The 23562-nt window shown below is 37.8% G+C and overlaps 1 protein-coding gene across 1 annotated transcript; it reads right to left on the bottom strand.

Annotated features, from left to right (window-relative positions):
* Nucleotides 1-455: 455 nt before the first annotated feature.
* CIRSR (corepressor of RBPJ and splicing regulator) lies at nucleotides 456-23548 on the bottom strand. The gene is made up of 10 exons (XM_082314591.1): nucleotides 23400-23548; nucleotides 22456-22550; nucleotides 21845-21918; nucleotides 20658-20671; nucleotides 20509-20564; nucleotides 20105-20153; nucleotides 19767-19884; nucleotides 5339-5445; nucleotides 3785-3870; nucleotides 456-2046 (listed from the first exon to the last, which is right to left on the bottom strand). The coding sequence occupies exons 1-10, from the start codon at nucleotides 23469-23471 to the stop codon at nucleotides 1311-1313; spliced, it is 1407 nt and encodes a 468-aa protein (XP_082170717.1). The 5' UTR covers nucleotides 23472-23548; the 3' UTR covers nucleotides 456-1310.
* Between the last annotated feature and the right edge of the window lie 14 nt (nucleotides 23549-23562).

Genomic DNA, 23562 nt, shown 5'->3' with positions numbered 1-23562 from the left:
CCACATGCACGTTAATACAGGGCCTGACCTACTGAATTGTGCACGCCCTTGAACTCCCAGCTACTTCAGCAAGAATGCCGGGAGCAACCTAATGCAAACGCATTTAAAGAAGAAGGTGACATCCCTTCATAGCTCACCCTTTCAAACTCATTCACATGTGCTCAAAAGACAAGGCAGGTCACTTCCACCATATGTTATACGCCACGTGATACTGAAAAACTTCTGAGTGACCGTTCTAAGAAGTGGGCTGGTAATGAAAGAAAGTCCGTTTGTCCCGTGAGTGAGGAGAGGAAGAAAGTTGCTTGCCAGAACACCGAGTATGGTGACGCCTTTTCACCTGTCCACTACCTAATGTCCTTCCATCTGCCACCCTGAAATGGCAGAGAAGCGTTTCCTTTGCAATCAAAACCTTGTACTGATTCAGAACTCTGGAGAAGAAGGCAATTCTTACTGTTTTTAAAGAATAAGGTGTTTTATTATGGAAGTTCATCTTCACAACAATGTGTGCAGAAGATGTCCGACAATCATTGAAAAAAAAAAGTTTCATGAAAACAAAAGAATGACTATTTACATTAACTTTCTATCACAATAAAATACCTGAAACAGTTGAGGCAGTAAATATTCTTTTCATGTCTTGAGAGATTATTGAACAATAACTTGACATTGTACTGACACATACCAACAGGGGTTCGAGATGTTTAGATAGCCCTGACCAAGCTGTACACTGCAGGAGGTCAAAAAATGTTGGCTACACACTTATGTGAACTATGTCTCTCTGTTGTTTTAACTCATGAAATTGATCTCTTACAGGGAACTTTAGGAAAAACGCTTCAGTATGAAAAAAAAACCCACCCTCTACAATACAACGTTTTGATATCTGAAGCGGTGATTTTATCCAGAACTATCTCAAACGTTTGTTATCATTTAACATATCCCAGGACTCTTCCCAAATTACTCTCCGCTTCCCCTCACAGTTGCATCCAAACAGAAATCATCGACAAAACCAAGAATATCACATACAGCTCTGAAATATTTTAAATCCCTAAAATCAGGTCTATGAATTACTGCATGTATACAAGAGGTATTTGCCAACAAGTATATTTATACAGTAAGAAAAATACCATAACATTTATACCTAATTTACAAATATTATTTGTAATTATTTGTACATTATAGAAATGATGCTGTTGGCTTTATGTAGGAAATGCTAGTTACAGAGGCTGGAAAATGAACAGCAACAGATAATTGAGCCCTTGTTAAAGGTATTCATCAAAAAAAGGAGACACTCTTGTTTGCACCTGTCCCCTACACTATCTGTTTTTTTTCCTCTCTCTGCTTCTGCTTCTGCTTCTACTGCGTCTGCTCCTTTCTCTGTGTTCCACTTTACTGCACTTGTCCCCATGGCGCTCTCTGCATTTTTTCTTCTCTCTGTGCACATCTGTGCTGGGGCTTCTGGTGTCATCTTTCCTGTGCCACTCTTCACCAGGGCTTTGACTGGGACTTCTTCGTATTTGCCTTTGCCTGGAACTGCTGTGACTTGTGCAAGGGCTTCTCCTGCTCCCCTCATCCATGCTTCGGCTTCTACTATCCCTCTCCTTTCTTTCAGTCTCTCTCTTGTTGGTGCTATGGTATCTGCTTTTGGACTTTCTTTCCCCCTCACAGGAGCTCCATTTGTTGTTCTCCGCAGAACTATCTTGCTTTAAAAGTCTGTACTTCTCCCTATCTTTGTCCTTGTTACCGTGACTACTGGAGAGATCTTCATAAAGTTTTTCCTTCCTTGTCTTTGCCTTTCCTTCTGAATCACTGCTGCTGCTGCTAGCCTCTGAAAACTTGTCTTTTTTTCTTTTCTTAGAATACATCTTCTTTTGTGCTGCTTTATCTCTGCTGTCAGTCTCGCTATCACTGCTGCTTACTGAAGTCTCGCTGGAGGATGAGGAAGAGGATCTCATCTTATGTTTCTTGTGTTTACTTTTGCTTTTTTTCTTTTGCTGCTTTTTCTTCTTTCTGTCTTTCTTTTTCTTTTTCTTCTCCAGACGATCCAACTTCCTTTTATTTTCAAAACAGAAGAGTACCGCAATCAGATGTGTCATGATATTCTGAATTACAAAGTCATTGTCTTTTAACGTTCACTACTTCTGATGACCTACACCATAAATACACTATTTTCCATAAAAACATGTTGAATTCCTCTCCTCTTTCAGCAAAGTATTATTTGTAAACTTCTAACCTGATGTTAATCACAGTAAGAATCCTCCTGTAATCCACAGCTGCTCCCTCAAAACAGGAGGAATATGATTTTTTAATTCTTTAATTTTAAAAAAGATAAGTAAGATATGTCAATGTTGGCCTTGTAACTAGGAATAAATACATTGAGTAGTGCTTGTTTTTCCTTGTCAGCCTGCTCTGGAGACTTTGGAAAATCATTGCTGCTTTTGTTTGTGCATTTTTATAAGAGATTTTGAAAATGAAAAAATGCAATTAGCATTCACTTTCTATTAATGATGGAAACCAAGACTCTAAAGTCTACATCTCTGAATTCTCCAGGCAAATAATACTGATCTTTTCAATAACCTCTTCTGTCGCAACTAGAAATTTACATTTTCTAGCCATAAGTACAACATTCCATCAGGCACACGCATTCACTGCTATTTGACTGCTTTCACTTAGTTTTTATTTTGCTCTCTGTGTTTATTCTTCTCAAAAAAATAGTGACTGAAGAGTTAAAGTACTTTCAGTGTATTGAAAAGAAAAATCCTTCAGACTAGTAAAATCTAAAAGACCCACGTATTTACTGAACTTCAACTTTCAAAATCTAAAGTATTATAATTTCACTGTGTTTGGCCAGCAGAAGATCAAACAAAATACCCTTTTAAATTACCCAAACTATATACACATTCCTTACTTAAAAGGAACATAAAATACGCCAACTATTTTCAGAGAATGATTTATTACATATGCGAATACCGTATGTACCTACCTACTTATGTACCTGCTTAGCCATTCGCCTTTCTCCCCTCCTCCCACTCCCCACATACAGAGTGTCTTTTGACCTAAAAGGCCATTTTAACTAGTGAGACTTGTATGGGATCTACCAGGCAGTAGTTAATACTTTTCATTTTAAACATTTTCAGGTAATTTCTAGATAATGTTGCAAATCCACAGAGAAAAAAAATTTAAGTCACCTGACATATGAAATCAGTAGGACAGAAGCAAAGATATAAGACCTCATTAACTTTTTATTAGAACTACAAAACCATGGGGAGCTCCCTCTGCTGCAGCAGCAAACTATAACCCCTGACCCGAGAGCAGCGTGGAGGCTAGGCTAACCTTGGCCCGGGGCTGCAACGTCAGGTTCAGTTTAGCCGCACAGGAGAAGATAACAAACTCTGCCAAGTTGTAAACCAGTAAACAAGAACATAGAGTTTTTAATCCTGGAAGAAGATACTGTAAACAATGGAGTGCAAAATAATATTTTAAAATAGGAATTGACAGCATCTTCAGTGAGCCAATTATTATTATTTCAGTATTCCAGTTAAATTGGAAATGAGCCCCAATGCAAAGGTATCACAATTAGATTACAACAGCCAGATTAAACCAAACCAACCGGATTAAAAAACCATGCTGCATAATGCCATTTGTGGTCAAGCGTACGTTAAACTAAGCTGATTTCTTCTGTACTGATGGGGTGCTAAATTCTTCAATGGCATAGAAGAGTTCCAGGGACAATCATGGAGTCAGAACTACTGGCGATACAGATATCCCCTCCACTAGGTACCACGCTTACCTGAGAAGTTTCTGTTTTTGTTTGGTTGACAGTGATTTTAAAAACTCAACTTCTGGATCATCATCTCCTTCACTTGCAACAAATTCCTAGGAAAATGTGGTAAGACGTTAAGTTCTTACATAAAAAGAATCTCTTCATTCAGATTGCTGTATTAAAAGTGCTGCCTCTATGTACCTTATTTTTGCACAAGCACAAATATATTTGTATTACTAAGTCAGCTTAAGACTCTCTGGAAAGAGCAGCATACTTGCTACAAAGCGAAAAAAAACCCCACATTCTCTCTCAAAGCTGAGTAGGTGTTACAAAGTGGGTGTTATACAACAGGAGTTATTAGTAACATATGAAAAAAATCACTGCTAGGGAAAGAAACATTTCTGAAACAGTTAACAAAAATGAGCCAATTTTGGAGCCCACATGATTCCCCAGGATAAGTCACTCCATTGTTATCATGCTTGGATGAATAGGTAAGATGCTAGTCCTGCTCGAACCCAGAGTAATTTAAGCAAATTACTTTTCTGTCTCGGTTTAGTCATTAGGAAAATGGGTATTAACACATCTACCTTACTGTTGTGTTATTAGTCTTTAAATGTTCATAAAGTGTTCTAGCAATGCAAAATACTGTAATCATATAATCTACATACAGTAACACAATCAGCAAAGCATAGCGACTTTGAAGACCCTGAATTCTTCAAATTATGTGCATCTGGTTCACTACAGTCCTCCACCATGATGTTTTTAATTTTAGCCACACTCAGGAGGGGAAAAAAGAAATAAAGATTAAAAAGCTCTTCCAAAAAAACCCCACCACACCTAACATAAACCAAACATGCTGGTATCACTGTGATTCATTTAACAGTGCCCATATGCTACATTTTTCTGGGGTATGTAGCTTTTTTAAATGCAAAGGTACATCCATCTGTGGAAACACAATGAATTTTTGATTTACTCAAGATTTCAAGACCAGCTGAGGGCCGTCGTCCCCTCTTTACTAGTGGTTTGACTATCCTGCCGTATGAACAAAGGTTCTTTCACGGTGGCTCACTCAAGGAGTGTATGTGAATTTTTCACTTTACATTTTTATTAAAGCACCTCAATTAGAAATGTACCTTGTGCAGTCTAAGTAAAGCCAATTAAACATTTTCACTTCCAGAAATAATAGATCGAACAATAGTCAATCAAGTAAAAAAGTCTTCAGACATAGCATTCCTGGCAGTACTTATTTGTGCATACTTCCTCAGACTTCATCCAAAGGCTAGCACCACTCACAAGTATGTGGCAAACCCCCTAACCATCCCCTTTATGAAAAATTCAATTCCTAGTCACCCAGAGGAGGGATTTAATTTATTATATGTGGTTTTAAAAGAAGTAATTTATGATTCACCATTCTGACTGAAACAAAGCTGGAAAACAGTTAAGTTTTTGGACGTTTTTCTACTGGTATAGCTATTCAGCTTTCCTATGGATATGCATATTTGAAAACATTAAGTAGCAATTCACAAGCAATCACATTTAGATTTATAGACATTTTCAGCTTACTGGTAAAAAGATCATTACCTGTGATGGATCATTTGCGGTCAAGTTTCTCCCCAGTACATTTTGTTTCAGTGCAAACCCACTGTTTCTCATCTCCGCTATTAGCTCCGAGGGGTGCATTGATGGCCCTGTTCACAAAAATCACAGTTTGAATGTATCATTTATATCTCTCTACCTTTTTTGGACTCCACAGTAGGAATTCAGTTGAAGCTTTGTTAAGTAAAATCACAGCTAAATCAACTCAATAATCTTCTGCTGAGCAAATAATCAGATATGATTTTCTAAAACAGCAGTCTGGAGATTCAGAATAGAAAATAATTGCATTTTTCTTTAAGTACAAGGGGATTCTCTTATGTAACTTTGTCATGTTGAAAACAATGTATTTAGGTGAGTCTAGTAATATATTTTTATTATAGTAGAAAAGCACAGGAAACCTAAAGAAAGCACATTAAGTAAGACTTCTGGGTGCCTCCTCTCCCCTAAAACAATGGGAAAATGCACTTCTAAAATGTCACTAGTAAGGCATTTTTCATAATGACATAAATTTTTGAACTTAAATGTAAAAACTAACCATGATTAGAAACTCAATATACATATGGAAAATAGACAGATACATGAAAAAATGATGTATGTCCTTACTTACTCCAGGGACCCCCAGATATGCTGGGTCTCTAGGCTGTTATCTCCTAAGAGATTTCTGTTTTATCAGCTTAAAAAATACACTATATATTGCATTAGACTAGGTGTTTGGGATTAGGCACATATTATCTCTCTTTGCAAATATCTAACAAGGAGTAAAATACAGGATGTATTTTGGATCATTCAGACTTGACTGCATAATTTATAAACCTTGTAACTCACTCTTTAACTGAATACCTGTTCCTTATTTTGCCAGGCAAAATAATTTTCCAATGAGACACCTTTTAGTCTTGAGTTTACGTTTTTATTAAGTAGGGGGCTATCCCTCCTCCCCCCCTATATTTTACCAAAAGTGTTTTTTCTTTTGATGTGTTACAGTGTAAATGTAAGCTCACTGATAGTTTAGAATCATAGAATCACTTAGGTTGGAAAAGACCTTTAAGATCATAGAGTCCAACCATTAACCTAGCACTGCCAAGTCCACCACTAAACCATATCCCTAAGTGCCACATCTACCCATCTTTTAAATACCTCCAGGGATGGGGACTCAACCACTTCCCTGGGCAGCCTGTTCCAACGCTTGACACCCCTTTTGGTGAACAAATTTGTGTGGGCTCCAGTGTCTACATTTTTGTTTATTTCAATTTTAAAACCTTGCTCTGCTTGCCCAAATCTACCTAACAACAGAATTTGGTACCAGCTGATGTCTTGATTTGAAAAGGTCACATAAACCAGCCATACAATTCAGTCAAATATCCTGTATGAGGAAGCTGAATGGAGACAAAATGTAGAGTTATGAAAGAAGATTTCACCATACCAAAGAAACCAAAATATGTGACCAGATCAAAGCCTGAAATCCCCGTTATTCAAAGGCAGTAAGAACCACTGTCTAACAAAGTAACCTAACTTAGCAGCTATTCTCCCTTCAGTGTCTCAGCATTGTGTGCATCAAGATGTATACTGGATACCTAATTATTCTCATTAGCGTGATTAGATAAATAGAGGAATACAACTTGTCCAAATCTATACAGGAAATTTGCAAAAGAACTAAGACAGAAGCCCTAACTTTGTGGTTCCATATGAGGACTATGGGCAGAACAGAGACCAGAGAGGCATGAAGGCATATTGGCCTTCAAAAGCACAGCTCAAAATTATTTTCTAGAAACAAACCTTTCAGGCATTCCTTGTGCGTAACACTAGAAAGAAGTAAGCAAAATCATTTCCTCTTTTACATACAAAGCTTATAATGAAAGCACAATACTACTGACTTTTGTGCATTTGTGGCTCACGGGTGTCAGTTGTGCTGTAATGCACAGATCAATACAAGCGAACAAGAGGCCTGTCGGAGTGGCTCCTCAAGCTGGGATCCAACACACAACCACGTGCAAACTTTTGAGTTAGCTTCCATATGCTTTTTAGAGGTGAAATCAGCATTAGGTTTAAAAAATAAAAGCACAGGTAAGCTTAGAAGGAAAGCAAGCCAGGCTAAAAATAAATTTATATGACTTCTGTTTCCTTGTTTATTAATGACATCAAGGAGACATTCATAGCTCCATCTACAATATTTTAGCTGCAACATGGTATTACTACGACAAGGAGGGTTAACAAATCACTGTTATTTCTGTTTTGTAGATGTATCCAAGTTACATCAAATGCACCTACAGAACCTTGAGAGTGGTTTATGAAATAAATTATTCCTGGTCTGGTCTCCCTTTAATTGTGGTGAGGGAAACAGTAATTTAGGTTCAGCCTAGCTTGTGAGGAGATGCAAGAATCTCCACGAGGCTTTATTACATACATTATTTTTACTGTAATTAAAGGTTTTAGAAAACACTAGGAAATGAGATTCAGAAAATAAACTAACCCCATAAATGAAAGTAGAGTCAGGTCACAGTCCTATTTCACAACCCTTCTGCGTGCAGACCCCAGCCAGGCACGACACAAGCACGCTGTCCGCTATGGTTGATTATGGAGGACTCTCTTGCAGCTTGTGATCTTTGCAGTTTAAAAAATATTAACATTTTTGAGAGGACGACACAGGAGAACCTGCTCACGCTTTTTTTTCTGAACAGCTGATGCCACTGAACTTCTGCTGCCCGATGACAGCAAGACCGCGTCGTTACCTTTGTTCAGGCAGCAATGCTAGACCACAGTAGGGAGAAAACAATATCTGAGCTGGGAAGTCTAAAGAGACTGTTTTCTGTCTGGTTACAAGTCCAGGCTGAGAAGTTCAATTAAGACATTTATTTGACAATGGCTGCACAGCTTAATAGCAAAACTCTATTACTATCTACTTTCCGCAATACAACAATGAGAATCAAGAAAATTTTTATTCTCATAATTAAACTCCTTTGCTTGGAATCAAATGCTTGGTGACTTTCTTTCCCCATCGATGCCTCAACAGACTGCTTTTGATTTACACTTTAATGATTTTGATAAGGAGAGCTGATTTTCTTTGAAACATCGGTGACAGTTTGAGATCTTCCAGTATTCCTGGGCACAGCTATTTCATGTGACAGCATTGAGGCTTGTAACACACTTCTTTTTGGGGTGCTTCTTCACAGAGTCTTAAAAGATGCAGATGCCTAAATGTGTGAGCAAACAATCGCATTCCCATTTCCACACTATAAAATTAAGTAGGGGATTTCTCCTGGCTCATACAAACAAGGGAGACCAAAACTGTAAAAGAAACCCCAAACACCGAACCTCACTTAACAGAGGTTTGAAAAACTCCACTTCTCACAAGTGTCCTTGGCTTCCTTATTTAGGAGCTAAAGCTTAAACCTTGGAGCCACCAGTACACGGGCTGGTAGAGAGCCTCTTCCTTTGTTTGGCGTGATTGATTGTGGAGTCCTGCTTGTTGGAGACGTGGCTATGCCCAGCGTGATGAAACTTGGTTTGCCTGGTTAGCCAAAGAGGTAAATCTCAGTTGGCTAAAATCTTGGGAACTGACGCTAGCTAACTATTCTTGAACAGCACCCATCAACTTGCAAAAAATCACTTCTACATCAGGCGTAGCAAAACACTTTGTGTACTATGAAAACTGATGCCCTCATATATGCATTCCTTATGGACTTGTGAGACAGTCTGTGAAGAAGCTACCTGCGTGATCTCATGCAGGTGAAAACACCTAGAGATGTCACTATGCCATGAGTTGACAGAATGTTAGATACAGGAACCTTGTAAAAATAGCTGATTGCTACAACTTCTGACAACTAGTCTCTCAGCATTCTTCCATCAGCAAACTAAAAATAAGTTCAAAGTTACAATGTTTCATCATCTGTTTCTTATTCTTTCTGAAAGAAGTCAAATACAGTACCCTTGCTATTTTTGAATATGACTGTCAAGCTTATTTTCTGGAATTTACATTTTGATAGGGAAAAAAAGAAAAGAAAAAAAAAACCTTTAAAACTTTTCCAGATGACACTTGTTTAAAACTAAAACATTTACCTGCTTTAAAATTAATTCATAGTCTCGGAAAAGCTTTTTATCATCTAGTGGAATTAATTGCATGCTGATATCATACTTATTTTTATGCATTAAGACAACTGACAACTTGTTAAGTTTTCTACAGCTACAGGTACTTAAAATTATATTAAGGGCTTGCACAAAAGAGGCTCCATAGTTAAAGACCCACCAAAGGATTTTTTAAAAATATTTTTTCAAGGCCTTTATAATTCTCAAGAAATAGTGTTGTCAAGCAAATAGGCTACAGTTTCTTCCTGCTTCTTACTTCCCACAGAAGTTCTTACTGCATTAATTCTCTCTGTTATCTTCTGTTTAAGATACTATTTAAGGAAAAAATCCAGATAGCTCAGTTAACTCAAAGAGCTGGGGCACAAAATCTGAAAACGCAAACCATTCAATGAAGGGTGAAAAGAAGGATTTTAGTCTTTGCAAAGTACAACCTGAGTGCAACCTTTGCTTGACAGTGGTGCATCTTTATAATATTCATACAATTAAACAAACAGAAGAGCTGTAAATTGATTTTTTCTGAAGCCTGTATGAGCATCAATTATACTGGATTGCAGAGGGATATCATACTAGGATTTCTACAACATATTGTAAATTTGCTTTTTTATAACAAAGAGCACTCCAATTTCTTATCACACTTAACTGAGATCAATTTAACAGAATCAGTTCTACCTCTATTAAACAACTGTGGGGGGAAAATATAATTCTGGATTTCAATAACTTAAATGCCTAGCTTACAGCAAGCTCTCCCGCCCCACATTATTACCCCCACTCCTGTCCCAGAAACAAGAGAAACCTATAGCTGCAATTAATTTTCAGTTCTGTCTGTACTTCTCTTGAGGCTACAAATGCAGAGCGTATGTAACACTCCGGTGTTGCCAGAACGTTTCCTCTAAGAGGCACGGGCACAGGACTCCTCTTCGGAGAACAGTGCTAGCTGTAACACACCATCCAGCAGGCCTCCATTAAAACGCCTAAAGCACATTTTTCAAACTATCCAATATTAGAGAACAGTATGCTAAAACCTCTTTTCATAACGACTGTGATTAAATACCACTTTTTCTGCAACAGTTTCAGTGGCAGTAAGGACAGACCATAATTTTATGATTGCCAGTATCACCAAAAATAGCAGTTTTACTTCTATCTACTCATGATGCATAGTCTTGACAGTATCTGCTGTCACCAGTGCAGATGAGCAAACTGAACTGTTCTTTGCAATCAATTAAGTTTTAAATGGATTTTTACTGTGGAATACATATGGAAAGCAAAGAGATAAGAAGCAGTAATTTTGTAACCACTATTCCCACCTGTGGCAGGGGAAATTACAGTAACCAGCTGGAGACAGTGGCTGCAGTTATGTATTGTTATGAAATGAAACTCAATATAAGAGTTACTGAAAAAGGCAGTAGATTCTTCATGGTGTCATTTTAATTACAACTTTTTTACCTTTAAGTAATGCTCATTTTGTGTATCATCAAAACAGAATATTTAGAATAGGGCTTTTCTAGAGCTTCCCCTTCCTAAGAATGTGTTCTGGTGTGGGACATCTTTTAGTTTACAGATGTGATCATTTTAACCTAAAAATATCACCATCACCATACCATCAGACTTCTCCTGACTTGACAATAGAGAGATAATTTACATGAACGTAAACAAAGCACACTGGCATAGCTGCTATCAGTTCATCAGTATACGTCACACCTGGTATACTCCACTCTACCATGTTTAAAAATTAATTTATGAATCAAGGACAAGATACTTTCAAGGCTTATCCTTTATTACTACATAATTTTTGTTAACAAAGTAGGCCTAAAGCAAGTTGTCTTTGTTCTTTCCTGTATGCACCTTGGACAACATGAATATACTCTGAATTCAGAATGCTGCCTTCTCTGGGTGGTAGCAAAGGCATATGCAACACGGCTTTTTAGGTTTTCTTTTAAAAGAGAAACTAACTTTAAAACTAGCACAGACAATTTAGTCAATACATCCATATACATTTTTTGTGCTCTCCACAGTGTTTCGTATTTTTTTTTATATGGCTTAAAAGAAAACTGAACAAAAATGGAAAAAAATTACAGACTGAGCCTAATCACACTGTATCATCTGTGAACCTTTATTGTAGATGTGACAGAGATAAGAGTAGACACTTATTTATCTAAAGGACAAAGAGCTATTATCAAAATTATGTGATCATGATCCTGGTCATGAAGAACGTAGCAAATTTATGCTGCCTCCACTAATTCAGAATTGATCATTTTTTTACTAATAATTTTTTTATCTATTTCAGAGATGACTGCATTCAGACTGTATTTACACTTCAAAGCAACTGCTGCAGTTGGCACTGAGAGAAATCAATGAATAAAAAACCTGGCTTTTAATTAGCTCTTCTTTAGAGAGTCTGCAGTTTAACTGAATTTAACACTTTAGCACAGAATTTCAGTATAATTTTCCATGCTTTTGTCACAGGGTATTTCAGAGAACCCCGAGTTTCCTTTTTACTTTTTTTGAGTAGTAAAAACCATTTAACATTATCAAACTGCTATAGGAATCCATATTTATTGCTTAAATGCCAAGCACAAGACTTCTAACAGAAATCTGTATTTTGTGCATTCACACCAAACAGAGAGGCTTCTGAAACATAAATGGAGGATTATTCTAAAATGTGACAGTTCTTAAACTATGTGAAGATTTAGTTAAGGTTCCTACTGTTCACAATCAAAGGTCTCAGCTGCAGATCATAAAGGAAGGTTTCATACACTGTATGTTTCTACAGATGACCATTTTATACAAATATTCACAGTTAACGTATTCAAATGCCTTTTCTTTGTTATTATAGATTCAAGAGAACACTTAAATCAATTCCTGCATTCCTGATACAATGCAGATTTTTATCTGTTGGGAAACAAAAAAGTACCATATTTGTCACTGAGAAAACGCAGTGAGATATAGACATAACATAGACATAGATTTCCTTTTTTGCTGTCTCCGTGTGACTGACAATTTCAATGATTACTATGGAAAGGAATTTCACCCAAAAGTGAAAGATCAGCTGAATACACTAAGTGGCAGACTGATGGAAACCACAACCAGAATTAGTTAATAAGCACTCAGGTGATGAAAAGAGAGGGCACAAACTCTAGGAGCTGATAATGAGTCTTTAGAAGGCTGCATTTGCATAGACATACCTAGAGTTTCATTATCTTCGAAGACCATAAGACACTAGATGTATATACATGTTGCTCCATTACATTTTTACCATTATTTGCCTGAGTTTTCCACAACATACTAACCACTTTACAGAACTCTTTCTTCTCAGTAATTTCACTGGCTGAATCACATACGGAGCCAGTCAGCTGTAAAACAGTCCAAGCAGTCCATAGCAGAGAAGGATGCCCAGCACTCTCCAATTTTAGGTTTCATACGTCAAGAGCATAAGAACCTTTTTTAATCTTAGCATCCCACTTCTTCTAACTACACCATTCATAAAGTTACCTCCCCATTTGAGACACTCGCCTTATTTCTTAAGATAGTAATACCTTTCTTCATAAGATAGTAATAGATTCCTAGCAAGTTATTTGTTCTTAAAACATACGATAAAAGCTGTAAGCATTTAAGCTTTCATAGCTTTTTAGCAATCCCCTCCCCAGCCCTCATTGAATAAGACAGATTGCTTACGGGGGGCGGGGGGGGGGGGGAAGAAGAGGTATTTAGTTTGTCCTAACTTTACCTGACCGAGAAAGTTGCAGGCAATTTTGAAGTGAAATAACAGTATTACTTCAAAACATTTTGCACAGAAAACCTACCAGTCTCTGTTCTAGTAAAGTCAAAGGCTTTTCGGACTTCACAAAAAAAGCACTGAAAAGCACAAAAATCAACAGATGCTGCTGGTTAATGATAAAAAAGGACTGTAAAAACAGGCAAAGTTTTAGATGCTAGTGACCTGGGTTTTTTTTGCTGGTATATATTACATATTTTATACACGCATATATACACAGTGACACATAAAGTCAGAACCACAACTGATATTTTCATCTTGTCTGAACTTTGAAAGTTAGGATTTTATCAGTAAAAAACCCTGCAAATCAGTTTAGCCCAAAGAAGCATTTTGATTGCCTAATTTAGCTTTGTAAAGGAGAAGTAAATCTTATAAGTTGGTCTCTGTAAGCCTCACAGCTGGAGCATTCTAACACTACTTTGCAGTTTCCAGTGATCAAAGTAAGTTACTTTATATCTAAAACTAAGAATTTCATAATGGAAATAATGCAACACCAGGGGGTGCAGTTATCATGAAATAATTACACTCCTGGGAGATTACAGACAAGGCTGTACCCCAGGGGTGTGATTATCCCATGATAACCACATCCACTGAAATTGCCTTATTGCAAAAATAATCTCTATTCACTGGTGAGATATTATTCAATAGGCGCTTTTTTAATGGTAAGATTATTATTTTTTTTTGTATGAATTACCAGCTAGAGTAGTAAAATGGTTCCAGAAGCAAAATAACCAAGCCACCATGCCTAAGTTAAGGTACCAATTGTAATTATTTTTGTTTGCTGAAGCACTGCAGTTTATGTCAGATCTTGAAAGACAGCAGACTTTTCTCACAGAACACAGTTCTGTGCCACAGACATGCTTTTGCCCTGCAGCGGTTCCACCGGCGTAAACTGAAGTCCATGACTGGTCTTTGCGTACAAGATACTCAACACTGAATCCAAAACAGCAATCGCCAATCAGTTTGTCTGCAAAGAGGAAGATTACAATGCCATCTTCACATAAGATTCAAAGACAAGAATCCTTCTGCTGAAATAAGAGAATCACAGCTTATAGAATTTATGGGAAAGAAAAAGCCTATACTGGTGGTTGTTTTATGATGTGAAAAAAATGTACGTAGGCGATCAGTAACTTCATTTTCCTCACAGAGGAACAGAGCAGGAGCTTCAGATAATGCAACTAAATCAGACAGACAAGTTTCTTTTCCATTCATTTTAACTCAAACATTTCCTCTGATGCTAAAAAAATAGTCTGAGTCTAAATAAAACATTTTGTTTTGCTCTCTTTCTGAAGCAGGAAAAAATTAGAACAAAACACAAACTGAACTCAAGTGCTCTTGAATTTGGCTTCTGCATTACCTAAACTTTTTTTTTCATTCAAATAAGGAGTCTACATCCTACTGAAACTCACCGATTTGGGCATTTAAAAAAAAAAATACATTACTCCCTGGGCTTTTGTTGAAGTCACCGTTCAACTAAGACCTTTGAAGGTACCCAGTTTTTGGAGGAAGAAAGAGAAGGATGGGGAAAGGCTGCTCTTGCTGTTTTTAACTCAGTAATTTGGTTATCCTAATAAAACAATTTTTTTACCCTCATTTTCTGTCAAAAGCTTTTGCTTTTGACCAAGGAGAAAGATGAAAATGTCCTTCCAATTAGCTAAGTGCCAATCCCTTATGCATGCATAAAGATTTGTTAGCAATACTGTGACTACCACTGTTTGTACTGGTTTTGGCTGGGACAGAGTTAGTTTTCTTCATAGTAGGTTGTATGGGGCTACGTTCTGGGTTTGTGACCAAAACAGCGTTGATAACACAGGGGTGTTTTAGCTACTGCTGAGCAGTGCTTGCACAGCATCAAGGCCTTTTCTGCTTCTCACACCACTCCGCCAGCGAGTTTGCTGGGGGTGCACAAGAAGCTGGGAGGGGACACAGCTGGGACAGCTGACCCCAACTGACCAAAGGGCTATCCCATACCATATGACGTCATGCTCAGCATGTAAAGCTGGGGGAAGGAGGAGGAAGGGGGGTGTTCAGAGTGATGGTGTTTGTCTTCCCAAGTCACCATTATGCGTGATGGGAGCCCTGCTTTCCTGGAGACGGCTGAGCACCTGCCTGCCGATGGGAAGCAGTGAATGAATTCCTTCCTTTGCTTGCATGCACGGCTTTTGCTTTACCTATGAAACTGTCTTTATCTCAACCCACGAGTTTTCTCACTTTCACCCTTCCGATTCTCTCCCCGATCCTGCTGTGTGGGGCTGAGCTGCCTACCTGGGCTAAACCACCCTGTTTTCTTTCCAGGTTAATTAACTGTTCAGCAATGTTCCTGAGAGCAGTTACCCTTCTACGCTAGAGATTTTTACAGACTTCAAAGTCACTACATGATGGAATGCAGTCATGAGTCTAATTAGTATATAATAAACTTCTCCTGTGGTTCCTAAACTTGTATGTATGAGATGTTTCAGTCCTTCTTTACAGCAGAGCATCTGAAGTTTCTACCACCTGGATAGAAACACATTTGGGTAAATGCACAAAGACAGCAGTGAATAAAACAAAGTCATCTAGTTTCCTGTGTGTTAAGTGTGCTTCTCTAAAGCATAAGAGCAACAAGGTTCAGAAGAACAAGGCCTGTCAGAAGTCTCCTACAGGGAAGACAGACCATTTCTTAAAAGCTACTTCTGCAGAAATTAGTGATGCCAATGTCCTTAGAGTATCAGATTCAGAACCATGAGGCCGAGGGCTCCCAAGCAGTGATTGCTTAGAGATTCACTACCAGCCAGGATGCTTTGCAGCACACGGACTAGCGTCTTCCAACACTGTGCTGATGCATGGTGTGCTCTAACAAGAGAGAGTATTTTCAAAGTTTGAAGAATCCTAACCTAAATTTAGGTAGTGTAACTACCATGCACTGCCTAGAAACAAATTATTCAGTTCAGTTTGCAAGAAAAGGATACAAGATCATCTTTTATTAGGATGAAAAGACTATAAATCAGAGGAAATAAAGTGCTACCAAGCAAATCACTTCAAAGCAATAGAGCTCTTTTCAAAGACTTTATAAAAAAATTCCAAAGATTTGCTCTTAAAATGTTTCAATGATTTATAGCCTGAATTTGGTCCTTCTAATACAATTAACTTCATAAACTAATTGGAGTCCTGGTATATCGACTACTGTACTATTTTATTCTGGTTTCACCATTATGCCTTATTATATCTATATTTCTCAGATGTACCCTTTCATTTATGAGACAATATTTACATTTCAATTTCCTGACACACAAGCTAGGAACAAACTTTCGAAGATGACTTTCTACACATGGGATTACTTCATGACCTTTAAAAGTATTATTCGCTTTAATAATTTAGCCCAACATTTTTCAAGTCTTTCTTGAGAGCTGTAAAAAACCATATTTTTACACGTTTAGCTATTATAAAAAAAAAAAGTCAAATAAATTAAATACAGATTCCAGACTTGCTGTATACTATAAGCAATCACTCCCTATCCTTGAAATCCCTATTCGTTGTTCTCTTCAGAGGTGAGTATTTTCTTCTACGTTCTAGAAACAGACAGACAGCTTCTGAAAATTGTTCTTTGGAGTTCAGACCTTAGAAGCCAAGTGGTTTTGTACTTTTTTTTTGGTGCTGACAATCACAATAGATGAAAACTCTGGACTATTTACATGGTTTTTACCAGTTTTCTAGCATGAGGAGACACTTATTTGTGACACATGGCAGGGGGTGTGTGTGTGTGGGTGGGAAGCAATTCAAGTGCTTTTGGGTTTTTATTAAATCTAATCATCAGTTCATGAAACACAGAAAGGTTTCATAAAAAGATGATATCATAAAAAGTCTCTGTCCCTTACAAAGCAGGATTTTCTGCAGTTCTAGCCAATCTAAGTAAGAACAGTGTGGCAACGAACAGTTTTGCAGTACTATAAAATAATCAGACAATAATTAGGAATTTAGTCTAGAGACATAAAAGCAGCTTAGGAGTGCATGCAATTGCTGACAAAGCGAAGCAGGAAGAAGCAGAGCTTGAGAAGATCTGTTATACAGAGGAAGAGAAGAAGGTTCTTAGAGGTGGATACTGATTCAGCATTAGGGATAGTAACAAAGCATTAAGTAGAAGTAACGAGAGGAAACAGAGAATAAAGAGAAATGGTCAAGACGAGATTATACTGTTGGGGGGCGTTGATCAGAACGTGACAGAATTTGTCTTTTTAATGTTGCAGTGTCTTGTTAGGAAATGTAAAAACACTGTTTTACTCTCAGCGTAGGTTAGATCTGCAGCACTGTAACGACTGGGTAGAACTCTCAGCAATGCAAAGATAATTACTTACATTACTTAATACCATCTCAGACAACACAGGACTGGTGTCAGGGTTTAGTTAAAACAAATCAGGTTGTTTTTTTTTTTTTTTCACGTGTGACGTAAGCTTTAACACGCCATGTGGATCAATTATGAGTCTTAAGAGACTCAGTGAATTCAATAACTTGTGTTCTCACTTAACTGTAGTGATTCATTTACATACATGGAATTTCCAGAAGTCATCAAAGGAGCATAATTTAGCTTGTTATTAAATCAGATGAAGTTTTAGAAAAGTTGATGAAAGGATTGTATTCCTGAGGTTAGAAAAAGCAGACAACCTTTTATCTGATGATCTAATTAATGATATTACCACTTCCTATAAGCCTTGTATCTGCTATTAAATCAAGAACTTAAAATTGTTTTAAACTTTACCTACAGTGTTTTTACATATAGTTTCCCTGAAAGAGAGAAAGAGAAAGTAGCAGTATCATTACAGCTGACTATTCAAATCCAAGAACAGTGTCTTACAAATTATATATACAAACCCTGATCTGTCACCCACCCCTACTCCCTGAAATCCTTCCTCAGCCTATAAAAAAGTCTATGCTGAGCATAGCACACTGTCTTCCAAGTTCCAGAGCTGAAAATGAGAGGGCATTGGTGCAGTGTGAGAACACCTCAGTAGTTTTACAGTACTTTCCTGCATGCAAAATCCACCATATGTGCTAAATCCCTTTCTTTAGGCTTAGAAAGACAGTTTGGAAAGCTACTCGGAGAACATCTCTCTGAGTAGGAAACACCCATAGCAGTCAAACATTGCCTACACCTAGATAGTTCAGTTAGGTCTGAAACAAGCAGTTAGTCTTATATTGGCACTGCAAAGTGTCCATATTACACTGTTGCAAATAATAGGGAGTCCATTTTCAAGTCTGTGCAAGCATGTACAAATACTTTCTGCCTTCCCAGCCAAACACTCCTAAAATTTATCCACATCATTTGAACGGGGGGGCGGGGGGGAATAGGAGGAGGGAGGGGGAAGTGAGTTCTGCAGCACAAAAGTAAATCTGACATGTAAGAACTGCACAATATAATTCTACCACCACCAAAAACTCCAAGCACGATTTCTTCTAAGGTAAGAATGAGGCAAGAAAATTATTTAATGTTATAACCTACTGAATAGAAAGGCTGAGAATGTCAACTACAGGATGGCTAATACAATGGTATAATCATCAGACAGTGCCTAAAAGCAGAGGAGTTTAAGAGGTACTATTTCCTTTAACTTAAGTCTTCCAGGCCTCATCTCAAAGCAGTGACGTATCTAGGTGATCTAATTCTGAAAAGCAAGATTGTTGGTAGGCTAAATATGTCACAAAACTAAAAGCTACTACAAAAAACTGGTAACCTGAGGAGAGACAGAAGAAAACCAGAGGTTATGCAATTGTAACAGTATCCCTGCAAAACTGAATACACAACACAGCACGTGATCTTAAAGCGCAGTACAGCAAGTCTGAAGACTCATCCATGTTACCAGGTGTTTCTTTAACATGCCACAATTTTAAGAATCTTAAAAGTGTTACAAACTATGGTCAACTCACAGAAAACAAAGTATTGTAGGCAAAAAATTATTCAATTTGAATGTTTATATCCACTTATTTAAACCTCATCTAACACTAAATGCTGTGGGACTTCAAGTAACAGGAAAGCTAATAGAGGAAAAAAAATGTAGTTCAGGAAGCAACAAGAAGCCAGCTGAAAGGAAACCAGGCATTTGCAAATCTAGGTTTCAATTGCTTGTCCACTTATAGAGGCACAATTACATATATAAAAAACCCGAACCTCTCCTTTTTTCCAAGTGATTAACAAAGATATACTGATATATTCCAGCTTTTCCAAGCAGTCTGCCTGAACCTGAACTGGGATAGTCTCTGACAATCCATTACATTAATATTTTTTTTGGTGACACAAATATTGTCATTCTGACATAAACAATCTCGTTGCAGCTTCTGAATTTTTGCCAGAGATAGAATCAAAGCAACAGTCATTAGGGAATCTTTTTAAAATGTGTTACTAATTAGAAAATTACGTCCCTGTCATTTGAAATAATTAACTTGAAATCCTGGATCCTACATTTGGAATAAAGAAGCGTTTTCCCCATTTCATCAGCTCTTTGAAATATGATAAACTTAAACCTTCTAAAACTAAACGTGATGAGTTCCCCCACAATTTCTAACAAGCACCTTCAAAAGACATTCACTGCCTACCTGAACCATCGCTGGAGACTGAACTCGCGTTAATTCCAGAAAGGCCAAATAAGGGACATTCTCGATCAGTGTTTACATGACCCCACTTGTGGCATTTAATACACCTCACGTTCCGCACCTAAAAGAAAGAAAGAAAAAAAAAAAAAAAAAAGACATAATTTAGTTAAGAATACAGCTTAACATTTACAGAAACGTCTTTGTTATTAGGCATGAGAGAAGCTTTTAAACTCACTGAGAAACAGATGATAAAATTAAGAGAGTCCATGTGAGTGTTCTGCAGTTAGATAATATTTGAAATATACCCAAGACATCCACAGAGTGAAATTTATGTAACTTGCCTGGATACCAAATGGCTGATCTCTGATATTCATATCATCCTTAGCATATCTGTTACACAAACACAAAAGAAAAAACAATACTAAAATCACTATTGTTTTTTAAAACCATCGTATACAAAACTACCTTTTATTGTTAAGTGTGTACCTGTTTCAGAGATATACTTCTGGTAAACATTAGTTTTAATGTGTTTTCAAATATGGATATAAAATTCAAACAAAACCAAAGCTGATCAAGGAAATAATTCCAGGTTTACAGGTTTTACTAATTAAGTGCCAGGACATGAGAGGATTACACAAGTGACCTGCTCAAAAATAAAATGGGGGGGGAGGGGGAACTAAAAGGATATGAAAGGAAAGTAAGAATAAAAAAAAAAAATCATTCAGATAAAATTCAGACATCTTACTTTTCTCTAGGGGCAACTTTTTGCCATTCAAATTTGTATTCAGTCTCTCCTTCTTGCTATAAAACAGAAAACATGGTAAGTTTGAAAATTTTTTTAATACATTTTAAATAAGTAGGAAGAAAACATAAAGAAATGATGTAATGAAATACCTCTTTAGCTTCCTCTTTGAATTTTCAGCAATCATGGAAAGAAAAGAAATAATACATTAATTATACATGTAAAATGCAGCTGGTGTCTAAGTTGGAGACAAAACATTTAATGGTTTATCCTAATACAATAGTGCGAATACTAAGTAAATAGAGCGCACTTATAAATAATCAGACTCTACTATATGGTTACAAATCCTGTAAAGCCAGAATCATCTTTTAAAATTATATTGGGTTGACATACAAATACAAAAAACTTTAAACTTTTTTTTTTCCAAAAGTAGCAACAATACTTAATTTTAAAATCTTAAACAAAAATATTTTTTAGCAAAAATCATTAAAATTGCATTTGCTCTAAGCCTAAGGGATTACTTTAAGAGCTTTTAAAGTTAAATAATTGCAAAATTTGCTCTACAAGAATGAGCCCATCCAAGCATTTCCAAGAGTTTTTGTGCAAATGGGAAAGATACATTTTAAAGGGAACATGTTTTCTTAGTTCTGTGCTTACATTCAGATTTTGCTAAAACTAAGTAACCGATATGAGTACCCACTAGGTACTCAGTAACTTCTGTTTATGAATCTACTAAATACAGTCATAGTCAGACCCACCAGAGTCACGTCAGCCAGTACTTCTGACTACAGATTCTCAGTATTTATTATTTATAAAACTTCCACTAATTAACTTCTTGCTTTGGTATTTCCTATGCTTGACATGCATCAAGCTGAACTATGAGCAGAACTTTTAAGCAAAAGTGACCTTGCTATTTCTAAAAAGGCGAGTAGGCCAAAATACAGGTTTGTGTTGTCTGCGTCATTACCTTGGTAAGGTCTAGTCCTCCTCACCCAATGGTTTTATAATTGCCTAAAGAAACACCTTTGGTCACAGACAGAATTTCTGCTGTTGCCAGAAAAGATATTTTACCTGTTTTTCCCTTGACATTGAACTGTTGCTTAAAAAAAAAAAACAAACGTAACCATTTTCAGTTTGAAAGAAATGAAAATATTGTGAGATACAAATTACTACATACTATATAACTCTGCATATTCGCACAGGAAGAACTAAAAATCATACCTTCTAGCATTATCTCACTATAAAAACATTATTTTAAAATAAAAGACATTATGCTTATCTCTTCAGAGGGTTTCTAGCTTTGCAGTACCGTCTGCTCATGCTCAGGAAACCAGAATACCTTTCTTTGCTCCAGGTGGGGCCTCATACATGAAATTAAGACCATTCTTCACACGCTCATCACCCATAAGCAATCTAAATCAAAAGAACAGAGTTTGGGGTGTTACACACAAAACATTCACTTTGATATTACTTATTTAAAAAAAAAAAAAAGTGCAGCAGGAAATTGTGATAATAACTGGCGTTTTTTTCATTTGTTAATTTGAGTACCAGAAGTTGAATATCAAAAACCCCAGGAGACCAGTCAATACTTTTGAGTGCTCCATTGTGTACCAAAAATCACACATTTCAGTCACAACTGAAACATAACTGTGTCCACAGAATTATGGAGGACAGATTTCTCTTTGATCCAAATATGTTGCTGTACAAGGTTGCCTGCTCTTCTGTGCAACGTAACATATTTTGAAATTCATTACATGACACACACAAGCCATCTGAAAGAAGTTATTGAGACCTCTGCTTAATCAGACATCAATTTATGAGTCACTGTCTTCTCCTACTACTACAGTCAGCGGGAGACAGTATTTCAAATAATTCACAATGAGATGTCCTTCACCGGCATGAAAACAAGAAGTAGCAGGGAGAATTATGCGATCTTATGCCAATTCTCACCGATTATCATAGGATTCTTGTTCTTTAAGATACTGTTGCATTAATTCTTCTTGTTTCTTCTTATCATATGATATTTTCTGTTCCGCCATCCATACCTAGTTAAAACAAATAAGTTTCTACTTTAACCAAATACAAAACCTACCACAAAATGCGTTAATGTATAAAAACTTAACTGGCTTAGTCTATTGAAAATATTTAACAAGGGAAAACACCCATTCTAATCACATCAAATAGATTATTTTCATCCAGCATTTCAACAAACGAACTTGACGCAAACAGCATTTTTGATAGGCTAAAACTCCAAACAACATTTAAGAACTGACAAGACATGGAAAGTTTAGCAACGGGAAGGGAAAAGCAGGCTCAGAAAACACGCTGGGTGTGTGCCCCTGTCCTCCCCGCAGCCACACTGCCCCACCTCGGTCTCACCAGACCCCAAATCCCAGGTTCTCCTGGGAGCTCCGGGAACGGTATGGTCCCGGGAAAGGAAGGCCTGGAAGCGGGTCACGGCAGGTGTGAAACAGTGGGAAAAGGTGGGCACACCGTGACAGATGGGGTTGGTGTGGACGGTGTATAGTGCCAAACAGACACCATTTATCCAGAGAACCAGGTGTAGAAAGGCTGAATCCAGGAACAGGCGATAGTTATACACACCTGGGAGCAAGTAAACCTCAAGCTTCAAGTATTTCTTAACTTTTTTTCCTGCCTCTTCCTCCCCCCGTGCCCCAGCCCCGGCCCCACCACAGAAGGCGGACGTGCCCCGCTCCTCCCGCTGCGCTGCCGGGAGACCCCCACCCGCCCGGGACGCGGCCCCCCGGGATCCCCCGGTGCGCGGCGGCGGCGGCCGCGGCCTGACCGGCCGGCTGAGGGGCCGCGGCGCCTCGCCCCAGACCAGCCGCCCGGCAAGGGCCGCAACGGCTCCCGCCGCCACCCCGGCCCCTCACCTTTTTGATGTTGGACTTGGATGCGGGGTGAAAATCCTTCTTGCACATGAAGTTGGCGAACGACTTCCCCATGGCGGCGGCGGGGAGGGAGGGAGCCCCCGGCTCCCGGCGCGGGCCCTCAGCCGGCTGCCTCGGCCGGGCCTTCCGGGTCGGCGGGCGGGCC

The sequence above is a fragment of the Platalea leucorodia genome (genome assembly GCF_965183815.1).
Source record: "Platalea leucorodia genome assembly, chromosome: 5".
NCBI classification, from domain to species: Eukaryota; Metazoa; Chordata; class Aves; order Pelecaniformes; family Threskiornithidae; genus Platalea; species Platalea leucorodia.
The sequence above is the reverse complement of the archived record's forward strand: the minus strand, read 5'-3'. Positions and strand labels throughout refer to the sequence as shown.